Raw genomic sequence first — 14,876 nt, forward strand, 5'->3', positions numbered from 1 at the left:
GTGTGTCTGTGTGTGTATATCTAACTCTGTGTGTGTGTATATCTGACTGTGTGTGTGTATTCAGTGAGGTATCGTGTAAGACCCAGGAGGGTCTGGATGGTCTGAAGAGGTTGATCTTCCAGGTGGCCTGCTACATGAAGGACAACAGCAGCAGTTCAGCTAGCGGACACAAGCTACTGGGCAGACTGGTAAGTGTGTGTGTGTGTGTGTGTGTGTGTTTGTGCACGTGTGTGCATGCATGCTTATGTATAAAGCTCTTCTGTGGGTAACCTGATGCGTTATAACCTCTCTATAAACCCTCTATAACCCTTCATAGATCCCAAAGAGCTACCTTACACTGCAGCAAGCGGTGCTAGATGAGAGGGGTCGGCGGGACACAGAAGACGAGGTCCAGTACCTGACAGACGCACAGCTGGACCTCGTCATAGAGCAGAACCCAGGAAGTGACATCAGAGACTACGAGGACCTGCAGACCGGTGCCAAACCCCTCTCCTTTTTCAGCATTATTTATTTTTCTACATTTCATTAAAGGCCCAGTTCAGTCAAAATGTGATTTTCCTGTGTTTTATATATATTTCCACGCTATGAGGTTGGAATAATACTGTGAAATTGTGAAAAAGATGATAATGCTCTATTAGTATAAGAGCTGAAATTTCTGACAGTTTTGGTGGGATGGAGTTTTGGCCTTCCATGGTGACATCACCATGCAGTAAATTAGTTAATAGACCAATAAGAAAGAGATTTCCAAACCTCTCTGCCAATAACAGCAAATGTCAGTTCGCCCCTCCCCACTCAGACCACTTCCAGACATTCCTAGCTAAATTCTTGCAGGAGAAATTGCCCTTTGCTAAGAAGCTGTTTCTCTTTCTTTTTGACCATTTTAATTGAAACAATCGCTGTGAGGTAGGAACATTTCATTAGTCCATTGTTGACATAGTCCCAAAATGTTTTGCATGACAGCTATCAAGTTTTCAAGATATATAACTTTCAAAATAAAGAAATACAGCAGGTATGATGCAAAACGCAGCGTAGGATGCAAAATGTAGCATAGGATGCTAAATGTAGCATAGGATGCTAAATGTAGCTTAGGATGCTAAATGTAGCATAGGATGCTACATGTAGCATAGGATGCTACATGTAGCATAGGATGCTAAATGTAGCATAGGATGCTAAATGTAGCATAGGATGCTAAATGTAGCATAGGATGCTAAATGTAGCATAGGATGCTAAATGTAGCATAGGATGCTAAATGTAGCATAGGATGCTAAATGTATCATAGGATGCTAAATGTAGCATAGGATGCTAAATGTATCATACCTGCTGTATTTGTGTATTTTGAAAGTTATATATCTTGAAAACTTGATTGCTGTCATGCAAAACATTTCAACAATGGACTAATGAAAGCAACACCAAAATAGTTCTGGTGTGGAATGTTCCTTTAATTGTTACCCTGAAATGATTTGATATCGAGATAAACAGCTGCATTGGTACTTTTTAAAAGTATTTAGTCGATTGAATGGTTTTATACACAGTTACACATTCTCTTCAGGTTGGCTTTCTCATCCTTTTACATATTATGTAGACCAGGGGCCACTAACCTCGGTCCCCTTGGAGAGGTACAACTAACCCTCCTGGTTGAACTAACCATAGTATATCATATCATTGTCCAGATTATATAAAATGTTCCTGATGAACGTATTCCTCTTCATTTTCCCTCCCTCCATCTTGACTGTTTTAGTCATTTTTATAGTGCTACTGATCTGAATTGCTGCATTGTTGGAAAAGAGAAAGAAAGGCATTTCACTGTACTTGTGCAAGTGACAATAAGAACTTGAAACTTGATCTCTTCTCTCCCTCTCTCCTTCCCTCGTGCCTCTCTCCAGCCATCAGCTTCCTGATCGAGACAGGCACCATCCTCCACTTCCCAGACACCAGTCACGGCCTGTGTACCCTCTACTTCCTCTGTCCCGTGTGGCTGTCGGACTGTCTGGAGCGGATCATCCACCTGAAGAGCTCCCGATCGGTGGCCTGGAACGGGGTGATCCGAGCGGAGGATCTGCGCATGCTCCTGGTGGGAACGGGCTTCACCCAGCAGACGGAGGAGCAGTACTTCCAGTTTCTGGCCAAGTTTGAGATTGCTCTGCCTGTGGCCAGCGATAGGTAGGGACGGGCCGTTCTCTGAGCTGGGCCCTGGGCCATGTTCAGCAGAGCATAACATTGTGGACCGTTCAGATGGAACTGTGTTATGTAGAACAAGCCTGTCTCTGATTTGTAGAATAAGGAATCAAGTCAGCTCTGTTCATGACATTTCTATCTGCATCATTCCACTACGTTTGCTTACAGAACTTGGCCCAGCGACATGGAGACTGATTCTCAGATATGATGTGCACTATCGTGCTGACCCGAACTGAACTGTTCAGGCTCGTACTTTCTTTTCACAATGCACTTTGTAGCACGGCTTATCTCTCTGAAAGCAAACAGAACTGACCCTATAACATATCTCATATATCTGCCCCACCTCGTTCCCCTTATGGACATCCAAAACATTGTAACCCTACCTCTGTCCTGCTCCTCCTACACCGTTACCTCCTCCCCCACCTCCTGTCTCCTAAACCTGCTATGGACATTCATGGTTTTCTTATATTCCTGTACATTTAACTCTACCTTTTGTCCTCCTCTACAGTTACCTCCTCCCCCACCTCCTTCCTCCTAAACCTGCTATGGACATCCACGGCTTCCGTCAAGAGACCGCCAACTCCATCCAGCGCCTCTTCAAGATGAGCTTCGTGCCGGCGGGATTCTGGGAACGCTTCATCGCCCGCATGCTCATCAGCCTCAACGAGATGGACCTCCAGGTAACAGGGTTTCGCACCCACTCCTGCATGGGCAGTTTAACAGGGTTTCCCGGTGACACCCGCAGGAGCATTGAAAAGACTGTATAGAAGAGTGTAGAACTCGTACAGTCCATTACTTTTGAAAAGATCCACATGTGCTACCTGGATTATGCTAGTTGATATTTATGTTACTGTCTGATGCCAGTTATGTAAATAAATGGAGGATATTCACAAGACTGAGTATATAGCATATGTATTTATGCTCTTCAATAAAACATTTTTCTAACCTATACTATATTCAATAGGTTTTGTAACATTATGGTGGGGGCGGGCAAAAGACACAATGCAAGACAACTGTATCTGTTGTGCTCACAGGCTTGTACCTATTCTTAAAATGATTCCTTTCTGTGTCGTCCTTGTCCTTTGAGCCTAAGAGGAATGTTAAGAGTTCTCTCTGTGTCGTCCTCGTCCTTTGAGCTTAAGAGGAATGCTAAGAGTTCTCTCTGTGTCGTCCTAGTCCTTTGAGCCTAAGAGGAATGCTAAGAGTTCTCTCTGTGTCGTCCTAGTCCTTTGAGCCTAAGAGGAATGCTAAGGGTTCTCTCTGTGTCGTTCTCGTCCTTTGAGCCTAAGAGGAATGCTAAGAGTTCTCTCTGTGTCGTCCTAGTCCTTTGAGCCTAAGAGTAATGCGAAGAGTTCTCTCTGTGTCGTCCTCGTCCTTTGAGCCTAAGAGTAATGCTAAGAGTTCTCTCTGTGTCGTCCTAGTCCTTTGAGCCTAAGAGGAATGCTAAGAGTTCTCTCTGTGTCGTCCTAGTCCTTTGAGCCTAAGAGTAATGCTAAGAGTTCTCTCTGTGTCGTCCTCGTCCTTTGAGCCTAAGAGGAATGCTAAGAGTTCTCTCTGTGTCGTCCTCGTCCTTTGAGCCTAAGAGTAATGCTAAGAGTTCTCTCTGTGTCGTCCTAGTCCTTTGAGCCTAAGAGGAATGCTAAGGGTTGTCTCTGTGTCGTCCTCGTCCTTTGAGCCTAAGAGGAATGCTAAGAGTTCTCTCTGTGTCGTCCTAGTCCTTTGAGCCTAAGAGTAATGCTAAGAGTTCTCTCTGTGTCGTCCTCGTCCTTTGAGCCTAAGAGTAATGCTAAGAGTTCTCTCTGTGTCGTCCTAGTCCTTTGAGCCTAAGAGGAATGCTAAGAGTTCTCTCTGTGTCGTCCTAGTCCTTTGAGCCTAAGAGTAATGCTAAGAGTTCTCTCTGTGTCGTCCTCGTCCTTTGAGCCTAAGAGTAATGCTAAGAGTTCTCTCTGTGTCGTCCTAGTCCTTTGAGCCTAAGAGGAATGCTAAGAGTTCTCTCTGTGTCGTCCTAGTCATTTGAGCCTAAGAGTAATGCTAAGAGTTCTCTCTGTGTCGTCCTCGTCCTTTGAGCCTAAGAGGAATGCTAAGAGTTCTCTCTGTGTCGTCCTAGTCCTTTGAGCCTAAGAGGAATGCTAAGAGTTCTCTCTGTGTCGTCCTAGTCATTTGAGCCTAAGAGTAATGCTAAGAGTTCTCTCTGTGTCGTCCTCGTCCTTTGAGCCTAAGAGGAATGCTAAGAGTTCTCTCTGTGTCGTCCTCGTCCTTTGAGCCTAAGAGGAATGCTAAGAGTTCTCTCTGTGTCGTCCTAGTCCTTTGAGCCTAAGAGGAATGCTAAGAGTGAGCGGAGGAGGACCACGGTGATCTACAGTTTTGCGGGAACAGGTAGCCAACAGAGGCACCGCTGTAGCACCTTCAGAGTCCGCCGCAGTCAGACCATCTACTGGAGAGAGGGACTACTGGTCACCTTTGATGGAGGGTATCTAAGGTGAGGGACTAAGGGTACACTGGGGTAACTTACTTGAAATGCATGTGTGTGACTCGAATGTTCAAGCAAATCTCCCATTGACACCAATGCATAATGTTTGAGTTAGGATTTGGCTAACCTTGTCCACAGGCTATTGTGCACGGCGCATATAAGCCTGGGATTTCAACAATTCAAAGTTGGCCTTAGTGGGAGTGACCATAGATTTCTATGGCAGTGACCTACTGAGTCAAGTATTTGTCATCATATAATTTTAACGAATCACACCACTGCGAGCCGTGGTATATTCCCTAAAACAGTGTGTCTGTCTTTCTCTTGACTTACAACATATTGAGATACTTTCTCTAATGAAACATGCTATGATGAAATATTATTACGATTACCTGTAACTAATGATACCTCTGAAAAAGTACACATGTACATCTGAGTGTTGTCAGTAGGTTCTAAGGCTCTTAGTTAGCCCATACAGTACCTTCAGCAGCGCCATCAGGTTCTTCAGAGGGACACTTTCAAGTAACCTTTATAGAACAAAGAACCTTAGGATAACAAATAACCTTTAGGGAACAAATAACCTTTATAGAACAAAGCACCTTTAGAGAACAAAGCACCTTTAGAGAACCAAGCACCTTTAGAGAACCAAGCACCTTTAGAGACCCAAGCACCTTTAGAGACCCAAGCACCTTTAGAGAACCAAGCACCTTTAGAGAACACATGTGGGAATATGAAGAGAGTGTGGGGATTCTCAAATCCTTTCTTCTACGTTGCATTTTTTTGTGTTAACATTTGTATTATTATGTTATCAACTTAATTGTTTACGTTGTCGCATTTTGAGATCACTAAGGACCTGTTTCTAGGGCACGGATTAAAGGGGAAGTTCAGTAGCTTACAACTTTATGTCAGAAATATCTTCACCCTGAAAGTAGTTTTGAAGCCAGGATGTAATCAATGGTCCGGCTTAAACCACCACCACAAATTTCAGCTAACTTTAGCTGGCCCATAGAATACTTTCCGAGTAGTCATCAGGTAGTAAAATCCTGAACTTCCCCTTTAAGCCAACTACTAGTCATCGACTAAAAAGCATAATGGAGAATCTCCAAGTGATTTTTTTGTCCAGGAATAGGCTTGTCTGGGTCTGAGAAACCAGCCCTACAGGAAGTCTGTTACAGTTGCACAGGATTTCATTTGAAGATCAACTTGAGGTCATCTGCAAACCTCAAGCCCTCTGTTAAATTGAAAAGCAGACTGGGGGCGACATTTTCGTAGCGTAAAAGCATTGTGTAAAGTGCAAATATGACCATAAACCTAATTATAATCCCTTGGCAGTGTGGAATCGACTGATGTCAACTGGAAGAGGAAGAAAAGCGGGGGCATCAAGATCATTTGCCAATCAGAGACCAGGGATTTTTCAGCCATGGCCTTCATTACGGACCATGTCAATTCCCTCATCGAACAGTGGTTCCCTGGTGAGGTTTCTCTCTCTTTCCATTCAAAGGGCTTTATTGGCATGGGGAACATATGTTTACATTGCCAAAGCAAGTGAAATGAATAATACATTTTAAAAAACAATAACAAATTAAAAGTAAACGTTATACATAAAAGTTTCAAAGGAATAGAGACCGTTGTCTCTGTCTCTCTGCTTCCCCTAACTCAGCATGACCGTCAGTCTGTCATATTTCCTGCTGCTCAATCGTCATGTTAATTAAAATAGCAGATTGTGTCTTTTAAATGCAGCTTTAACACAGTGGAGTGTTGATGATTCAGTCATTAGTCCACATTAAACTCCTGATGCTGCTTCTAGATTACCTGTCAAATCACAGCACTTAGCAGACTGGTCAGCATGGTGGGTGTGTTGTGATCTGTGTGTGTGCATTCATATTTATGTTTTGGATCCCCGCTCAGCTGGGGCCACTCGTATGAAAATGTGTGCATGACTGTAAATCACTTTGGATAAAAACGTTTGCTAAATGGGATATTTCATGATATATTATTTGTGTTTCTGTAGTGTAGGTGCTGGATGACTGAGTAATTAACGTTGATTGGGGATTTGTTTACACTCGCATGCATGAGTCATTCAGCATGTCTATATTTACATGGGCAATACACAGTAAATACACAATACACAGTAAATACACAATACACAGTAAATACACAGTACTTACACAAAAAGCAACACCTCTTCAATGACTTCAACTTCATGTTGAATGCTGGACTCAGTCAGGATCTTTGTGTCACGTGTGCTCCCTCTCCGGCCTCTAGGTCACCAGGCTGCTCGTTAGGGCGCACACCTGTCACCAGTGTTACTTGCATAATGACACTCACCTGGACTCCATCACCTCCTTGATTACCTGCCCTTTATATGTCACTCCCTTTGGTTTATTCCCCAGTCGTCATTGTTCCCGTTTCATGTCGGTGCGCTGTTTGTGTTTCTTGTTTTGTTCATTTATTAATGAAATGTATTCACTCCCTGAACTTGCTTCCCGCCTCTCAGCGTACATCGTTACCCTTTGGTCCCCACTGACAGGTGTTCCCACCTCGTGTTCCCGTTATCGAACAGTCGGGAGATAAAGCTGCTTTTGAGTGTTGACAGATAAAAGGCTGTAGATCATCTGAGTGGCGACGGTGTGATGAATCTTCAGAGGTGTACGGATAGTTAGGAGTATGAAACTAGGGTATTTGGTGCAGTGTAAAAACTCGGGGTGTTTGTCAATATGCTTACTACCGTGCTCCACACTCATGCTCCAGGTGTATTCTCCAAGGACGTTCTCTTGAGTATGTTCTTGTGGACAAGAGTGTGGAGAACGCATAAAACATTCCATTTGAGAAGCACTCCCCCTACTGTATTACCTCACGCTGCACCTCCCCCTACTGTATTACCTCACGCTGCACCTCCCCCACTGTATTACCTCACGCTGCACCTCCCCCTACTGTATTACCTCACGCTGCACCTCCCCCTACTGTATTACCTCACGCTGCACCTCCCCCTACTGTATTACCTCACGCTGCACCTCCCCCTACTGTATTACCTCACGCTGCACCTCCCCCTACTGTATTACCTCACGCTGCACCTCCCCCTACTGTATTACCTCACGCTGCACTTCCCCCTACTGTATTACCTCACGCAGCACCTCCCCCTACTGTATTACCTCACGCTGCACCTCCCCCTACTGTATTACCTCACGCTGCACCTCCCCCTACTGTATTACCTCACGCTGCACCTCCCCCTACTGTATTACCTCACGCTGCACCTCCCCCTACTGTATTACCTCACGCTGCACCTCCCCTACTGTATTACCTCGCGCTGCACCTCCCCCAACTGTATTACCTCACGCTGCACCTCCCCCTACTGTATTACCTCACGCTGCACCTCCCCCTACTGTATTAGCTCACGCTGCACCTCCCCCTACTGTATTAGCTCACGCTGCACCTCCCCCTACTGCATTACCTCACGCTGCACCTCCCCCTACTGTATTACCTCACGCTGCACCTCCCCCTACTGTATTACCTCACGCTGCACCTCCCCCTACTGTATTACCTCACGCTACACCTCCCCCTACTGTATTACCTCACGCTACACCTCCCCATACTGTATTACCTCACGCTGCACCTCCCCCTACTGTATTACCTCACGCTGCACCTCCCCCTACTGTATTACCTCACGCTACACCTCCCCATACTGTATTACCTCACGCTGCACCTCCCCATTCACTGAACCTTCTTTCAGCCAGGACAATGACAATAGAGACCAAACAAGATATACCCAAAGCAAACGTTTTACTTCAGAATTATCAGCTAGCTATATGTGATTTGTAATAATCTAGCTAACCAGATAGTTTAACAGGCAAAAATAACATAAAACGAATGTTATGCAAGGTATATGTAAATTATTCGTGGGTAGCTAGCTGTTCTTTGTGGCTATCTACATAGCTACTTAACAGTAGTAGCTAGCCCTATTGACTTGCTATGGGCTTGCCATCCATCCACAGTGGTTAGTGTAGGCCAAAATGAACACACAATGTATTTATTAATGTATCAAGATTACATATTGTAGTCAGATGACCTATGAGATGTGAGTGTGCAACATTTCTTTCTGAAGTCTGAGTTTATTTTCTCTCACTTCAGCTCAAATAATGGGCGCAATTGATTCCAATACATTTTGCATACTTTTTTTAACGTGGTTTCATCATTTTCCTGTGCATACTTTCCATTGAATATTGTATCGATGCATGCTTAAAAAATATGTACAAACAGCGTAGTCTTTCGAGAAGTGTCCTCCGTGCTCCGTTTGGTATACTTTGATTTGGACTCATACTCCAACTTGTGTGCTCGGAGCACGGTAGCATGCATTTTGAGAATGCATGTTCCTGTTAAAAAGTCTCATAGCAGAAGGTAAGAAGGATCCATGGAAACATTCCATTTTAAGGTAGAGATTATCAGAGAGAACATGACATAGGGAGACTGGTGAGAATCTCAGTGTTATCTGTCCTCCTGTAGGCCTTACGGCCAGACTCCACCAGACCATTTCTGTATCTCAGTGTTATCTGTCCTCCTGTAGGCCTTACGGCCAGACTCCACCAGACCATGTGACTTTCTGTATCTCTCTGTGTCATCTGTCCTCCCTTAGCCTTGACGGCCAGTGAGAGTGATGGGACCCGATTGATTGAGCAGTACGCCCCCTGTCCCCAGTGTTCCTCCATGAGCAGACAGAACCAGGGGCCTGGGGATCTGGGGGAACCCTCAACCAGGGGGACTGCAGCTGGGAGAAGAGGAGGAGAAGGTAGGGTGGGCCAATATACAGTCAACTTCTGATGGAATATATAGGGGCTATTGCAAAAGTTTAAATTAAACACCATCAATGCGGACATTAAGCACTAAAACAATGATTTGCTTTAGTGAAAGCATACCCTTATGTGTTATTACTTGTTATAAGCATGCATGATAAATGACCAGAAGATGGCGCCGACAGAGGGCTGCCTCGCTTCTAGTCCTTAGGATACTTTTCAGTTTTTTTTTTTAATGGATTATTTCTTACATTGTTAGCCCGGAAAATCGTAAGTGTTATTACATACAGCCGAGAAGAACTATTGGATATCAGAGCGACGTCAACTTACCAGCACTACGACCAGGAATACGACTTTCCCAAAGTGGATCCTTTGTCCGAACCACCCAGGGCATTTGAGCTGATTCCAGAGGCCAACCCAAAACAACGCCACCGAAGAAGAGTTAGGCGGAGCGATCTTCAGGTCAGACTTCAGACGCCCGCACACCACCCACCGCTTCCGAGTATATTACTCGCTAATGTCCAGTCTCTAGATAACAAGGTATACGAAATTAGGGCAAGGGTTGCTTTCCAGAGAGACATCAGGGATTGTAACATTCTCTTGTTTCACGGAAACATGGCTGTCTCGGGATATGCTGTCGGAGTCAGTACAGCCACCTGGAATCTTTGTGCGTCGCGTCGACAGGAATAAACATCTCTCCGGGAAGAAGGGCAAGGGTGTATGTTTCATGATTAACAACTCATGGTGTAATTGTAACAACATACAGGAACTCAAGTCCTTTTGTTCACCTGACCTAGAATTCCTTACAATCAAATGCAGACCGTATTATCTCCCAAGAGAATTTACTGTCACAGCCGTATATATAACCCCTCAAGCCGATACCACGACAGCCCTCAAGGAACTTCACTGGACTTTATGCAAACTGGAAACCATATATCCTGAGGCTGCAGTTATTGTAGCTGAGGATTTTAACAAAGCAAATTTGAGAACAAGGCTACCTAAATTCTACCAACATATTGACTGTAGCACTAGCGCTGGAAAAACACTGGATCACTGCTACTCTAACTTCCGCAAGGCCCTCCCCCACCATCCCCCGCCCTCCTTTCGACAAATTTGACCACGACTCCATTTTGCTCCTGCCGTCCTATAGTCAGAAACTCAAACAGGATGTACCCGCGCTAAGAACTATTCAACGCTGGTCTGACCAATCAGAATCCGCGGACTGGGATATGTTCCTGGTAGCCTCAGAGAATAATATCGACGTATACGCTGATTCGGTGAGTGAGTTGATAAGGTGCGGTAGTGGCATACTGTGACTATTAATACCTACCCTAACCAGAAACCGTGGAGAGATGGCGCACTCGCGCAAAACTGAAAGCGCGAACCACCGCATTTAACCATGGAAAGGTGACTAGGAATATGGTCAAATACAAAAAGTGCAGTTATTCCCTCCGCAAGGCAATCATTCAAGCGAAATGTCAGTATAGAGACAAAGTGGAGTCGCAATTCAACGGCTCAGACATGAGACGTATGTGGCAGGGACTACAGACAATCAGACATGAGACGTATGTGACAGGGTCTACAGACAATCAGACATGAGACGTATGTGGCAGGGAATACAGACAATCAGACATGAGACGTATGTGGCAGGGACTACAGACAATCAGACATGAGACGTATGTGACAGGGTCTACAGACAATCAGACATGAGACGTATGTGGCAGGGAATACAGACAATCAGACATGAGACGTATGTGGCAGGGACTACAGACAATCAGACATGAGACGTATGTGACAGGGTCTACAGACAATCAGACATGAGACGTATGTGGCAGGGAATACAGACAATCAGACACGAGACGTATGTGGCAGGGACTACAGACAATCAGACACGAGACGTATGTGGCAGGGAATACAGACAATCAGACATGAGACGTATGTGGCAGGGACTACAGACAATCAGACATGAGACGTATGTCTCAGGGAATACAGACAATCAGACATGAGACGTATGTGGCAGGGACTACAGACAATCAGACACGAGACGTATGTGGCAGGGACTACAGACAATCAGACACGAGACGTATGTGGCAGGGACTACAGATAATCAGACACGAGACGTATGTGGCAGGGAATACAGACAATCAGACACGAGACGTATGTGGCAGGGACTACAGACAATCACGGACTACAAAAGGAAAACCAGCCACGTTAAGGACACCGATGTCTTGCTTCCAGTAAAACTAAACACCACCTTTGCCCACTTTGAGGATAATACAGTGCCACTGACGCGACCCGCTACCAAGGACTGTGGGCTTTCCTTCTCCATGACCGACGTCAGACATTTAAATGTGTTAACCCTCGCAGGGCTGCCGGCCCAGACAGCATCCCTAGCTGCATACTCAGAGCATGCACAGACCAGCTGGCTGGTGTGTTACCAGACATATTCAATCTCTCCCTATCCCAGTCTGCTGTCCCCACATGCTTCAAGATGGCCACCATTGTTCCTGTACTCAGGAAGGCAAAGGTAACGGAAACTAAATGACTATCGCCCCGTAGCACTCACTTCTGTCATCATGAAGTGCTTTGAGAGACTAGTCAAGGATCATATCATCTCCACCTTACCTGTCACCCTAGACCCACTTCAATAGGTCCACAGACGATACAATTGCCACCACACTGCCCTAACCCATCTGGACAAGAGGAATACCTATGTAAGAATGCTGTTCATTGACTATAGCTCAGCATTCAACACCATAGTACCCTCTAAGCTCATCATTAAGTTTGAAGCCCTGGGTCTCAACCCCGTCCTGTGCATTTGGGTCCTGGACTTCCTGACGGGCCGCCCCCCCCCCCCCCCCCCCCCCCCAGGTGGTGAAGGTAGGAAACAACATCTACACTTCACTGATCCTCAACACTGGGACAAGGGTGTGTGCTCAGCCCCCTCCTGTATTCATTGTTCACCCATGACTGCCTGGCCTTGCACGCCTCCAACTCAATCATCAAGTTTGCAGATGACACAACAGTAGTAGGCTTGATTACCAACAATGACGAGACAGCCTACAGGGACGAGGTGAGGGCACTCGGAGTGTTGTGTCAGGAAAACAACCTTTCACTCAACGTCAACAAAACAAAGGAGATGACCGTTGACTTCAGGAAACAGCAGAGGGAGCAACCCCCTATCCACATCGACGGGACAGCAGTGGAGAAGGTGGAAAGTTTTAAGTTACTCGGCGTACACGTCACGGACAAACTGAAATGGTCCTCCCACACAGTGTGATGAAGGCGGCACATGGCAACTGCACCGCCCACAACCACAAGGACACCTACAGCACCCGATATCACAGGAAGGCCAAAAAGATCATCAAGGACAACAATCACCCATTACTGCCTGTTCACCCTACTACCATCCAGAAGGCGAGGTCAGTACAGGGGCATCCAAGCTGGGACAGAGAGACTGAAAAACAGCTTCTATCTCAAGGCCATTAGACTGTTAAACAGCCATCACTACTTTAATTAATGGATCACTAGTCACTTTAATAATGCCACTTTAATGATGTTTACATATCTTACCATGCTCATCTCATATGTATATACTGTATTTGATACCTTCTATTGCATCTTGCCTATGCCACTCTGTCATTGCTCATCCATATTTTTAAATGTATATATTCTTATTCCATTCCTTTACTTAGATTTGTGTGTATTAGGTAGTTGTTGTGGAATCGTTAGATTACATGTTAGATATTGCCGCACTGTCGGAACTAGAAGCACAAGCATTTCACTACACTCGCAATAACATCTGCTAACCATGTATGTATGTGTATGTGACCAATAAAATGTGATTTAATTTGAAATCAACCTATAATATTGTTTTTGTAATGGGACTGCTGTTAAACAGAGTTTGCACTCTGAAGTCAACTTTATCTTTTGGTCTGATTATCCCACCGCTAGGCAGAGAAAAAGGCGGAGGAAGAGGAGGCCACTTCTTCAACATGGAGGACTGTGTGATCGCTGCCATGGGCCAGGAGTACATAGTGTGTCCCCAGCACACCAACCAGCCTGTGCCCCTTCAGGAGCTGGTCCCAGAGCTTTTCATGACCGACTTCCCCTCACGGTAACCTCTCACCTTTCCCCCTGACCCTTGACCTCTAAACCCTGACCTGTTGACCTATTAGCGCTGCGAGACTGTCCCCCCCTATATAGATGCTGTATCCCAATTCTCCTCCCTTCTCCTGAAGTGTGCACTTGCTCTACCCGTCATGGACATATACGGATTGATGTAACTATTGGCTATCAAATCCAATCGCACACTCAGCCAGACTCAGTGTAACTTCACAAGACAGTGAGCCTGAGGAAGGCACGGCACAGATGGGCTAATCTTCTTCACATAGGGGTGAATCATGTCTTTCACTTAAGTCACATTTTCTCTTAGTCATTCATTGACGTCAATGGGAGACTAGTTTAAATGTATTCTCAAGTTGAAGTTAGGATGCCTGACGATTTGTAGATCAGTCATTCTGTGCTGAGCTTGGCTAGAACCGATTCTCTCCAACATGCTATCAAACTTGCGCTCGCACACACACACACCCTCTGAACCACAAACCTCTTATCCCTAACCTTTGGCCCATCATTCTGTCACTTTTGACCCTTCACCTGTCACCCACACTCAGGCTGAGCTTTTGGTTATAACCGGGTTAGATGGCTCTATTTAGTCAATAGGGACAACAAAAGATTGCCCTTTCACTGGGAGAAAACATTTGTTTGGTTGATTGTTAATTTGTTTCACTCACTTAATGCTCACATTACTGACTAAATGAAACCAGGCCATTCTCACAGCACAAAAACACAGGATGTGTCCCAAATGGTACCCTATTCCCTATGTGGTGCTCTACCTCTGACCAGGGCCCATAGTGCTCTACCTCTGACCAGGGCCCATAGTGCTCTACCTCTGACCAGGGCCCATAGTGCTCTACCTCTGACCAGGGCCCATAGTGCACTACCTCTGACCAGGGCCCATAGTGCTCTACCTCTGACCAGGGCCCATAGTGCACTACCTCTGACCAGGGCCCATAGTGCTCTACCTCTGACCAGGGCCCATAGTGCACTACCTCTGACCAGGGCCCATAGTGCACTACCTCTGACCAGTAGTATTGTGTAGTACAGGGCCTTGTGGTTGTGGTGTCCTCCTGTAGTATTGTGTAGTACAGTGCCTTGTGGTTGTGGTGTCCTCCTGTAGTATTGTGTAGTACAGGGCCTTGTGGTTGTGGTGTCCTCCTGAAGTATTGTGTAGTACAGGGCCTTGTGGTTTCCTGCTGTGTTGATAGGAGTCTAGGAGTGTCCTTAGGTTCCTCACTGACAGGACTGTGACATGTACAGTATGGAACACACTGCAGACATAGATACTCTGTACACACACACTCGTATACAGAGGTACAGCAATCCTG

General features: G+C 45.6%; 1 protein-coding gene across 1 annotated transcript in view; it reads left to right on the plus strand.

The window, feature by feature from the left end:
* LOC139412484 (leucine-rich repeat serine/threonine-protein kinase 1-like) overlaps positions 1 to 14,876 on the plus strand; it is a 103,904-nt gene that overhangs the window by 44,990 nt on the left and 44,038 nt on the right. The window contains exons 12-19 of the mRNA XM_071159274.1: positions 65 to 188; positions 317 to 476; positions 1,884 to 2,160; positions 2,684 to 2,855; positions 4,479 to 4,654; positions 5,975 to 6,114; positions 9,273 to 9,425; positions 13,384 to 13,546. Of these exons, the coding sequence (XP_071015375.1) occupies positions 65 to 188; positions 317 to 476; positions 1,884 to 2,160; positions 2,684 to 2,855; positions 4,479 to 4,654; positions 5,975 to 6,114; positions 9,273 to 9,425; positions 13,384 to 13,546 (1,365 nt within the window). The remainder of the gene's footprint in view (positions 1 to 64; positions 189 to 316; positions 477 to 1,883; positions 2,161 to 2,683; positions 2,856 to 4,478; positions 4,655 to 5,974; positions 6,115 to 9,272; positions 9,426 to 13,383; positions 13,547 to 14,876) is intronic.

The sequence above is a fragment of the Oncorhynchus clarkii genome, chromosome 6 (genome assembly GCF_045791955.1).
Source record: "Oncorhynchus clarkii lewisi isolate Uvic-CL-2024 chromosome 6, UVic_Ocla_1.0, whole genome shotgun sequence".
Taxonomy (NCBI): domain Eukaryota; kingdom Metazoa; phylum Chordata; class Actinopteri; order Salmoniformes; family Salmonidae; genus Oncorhynchus; species Oncorhynchus clarkii.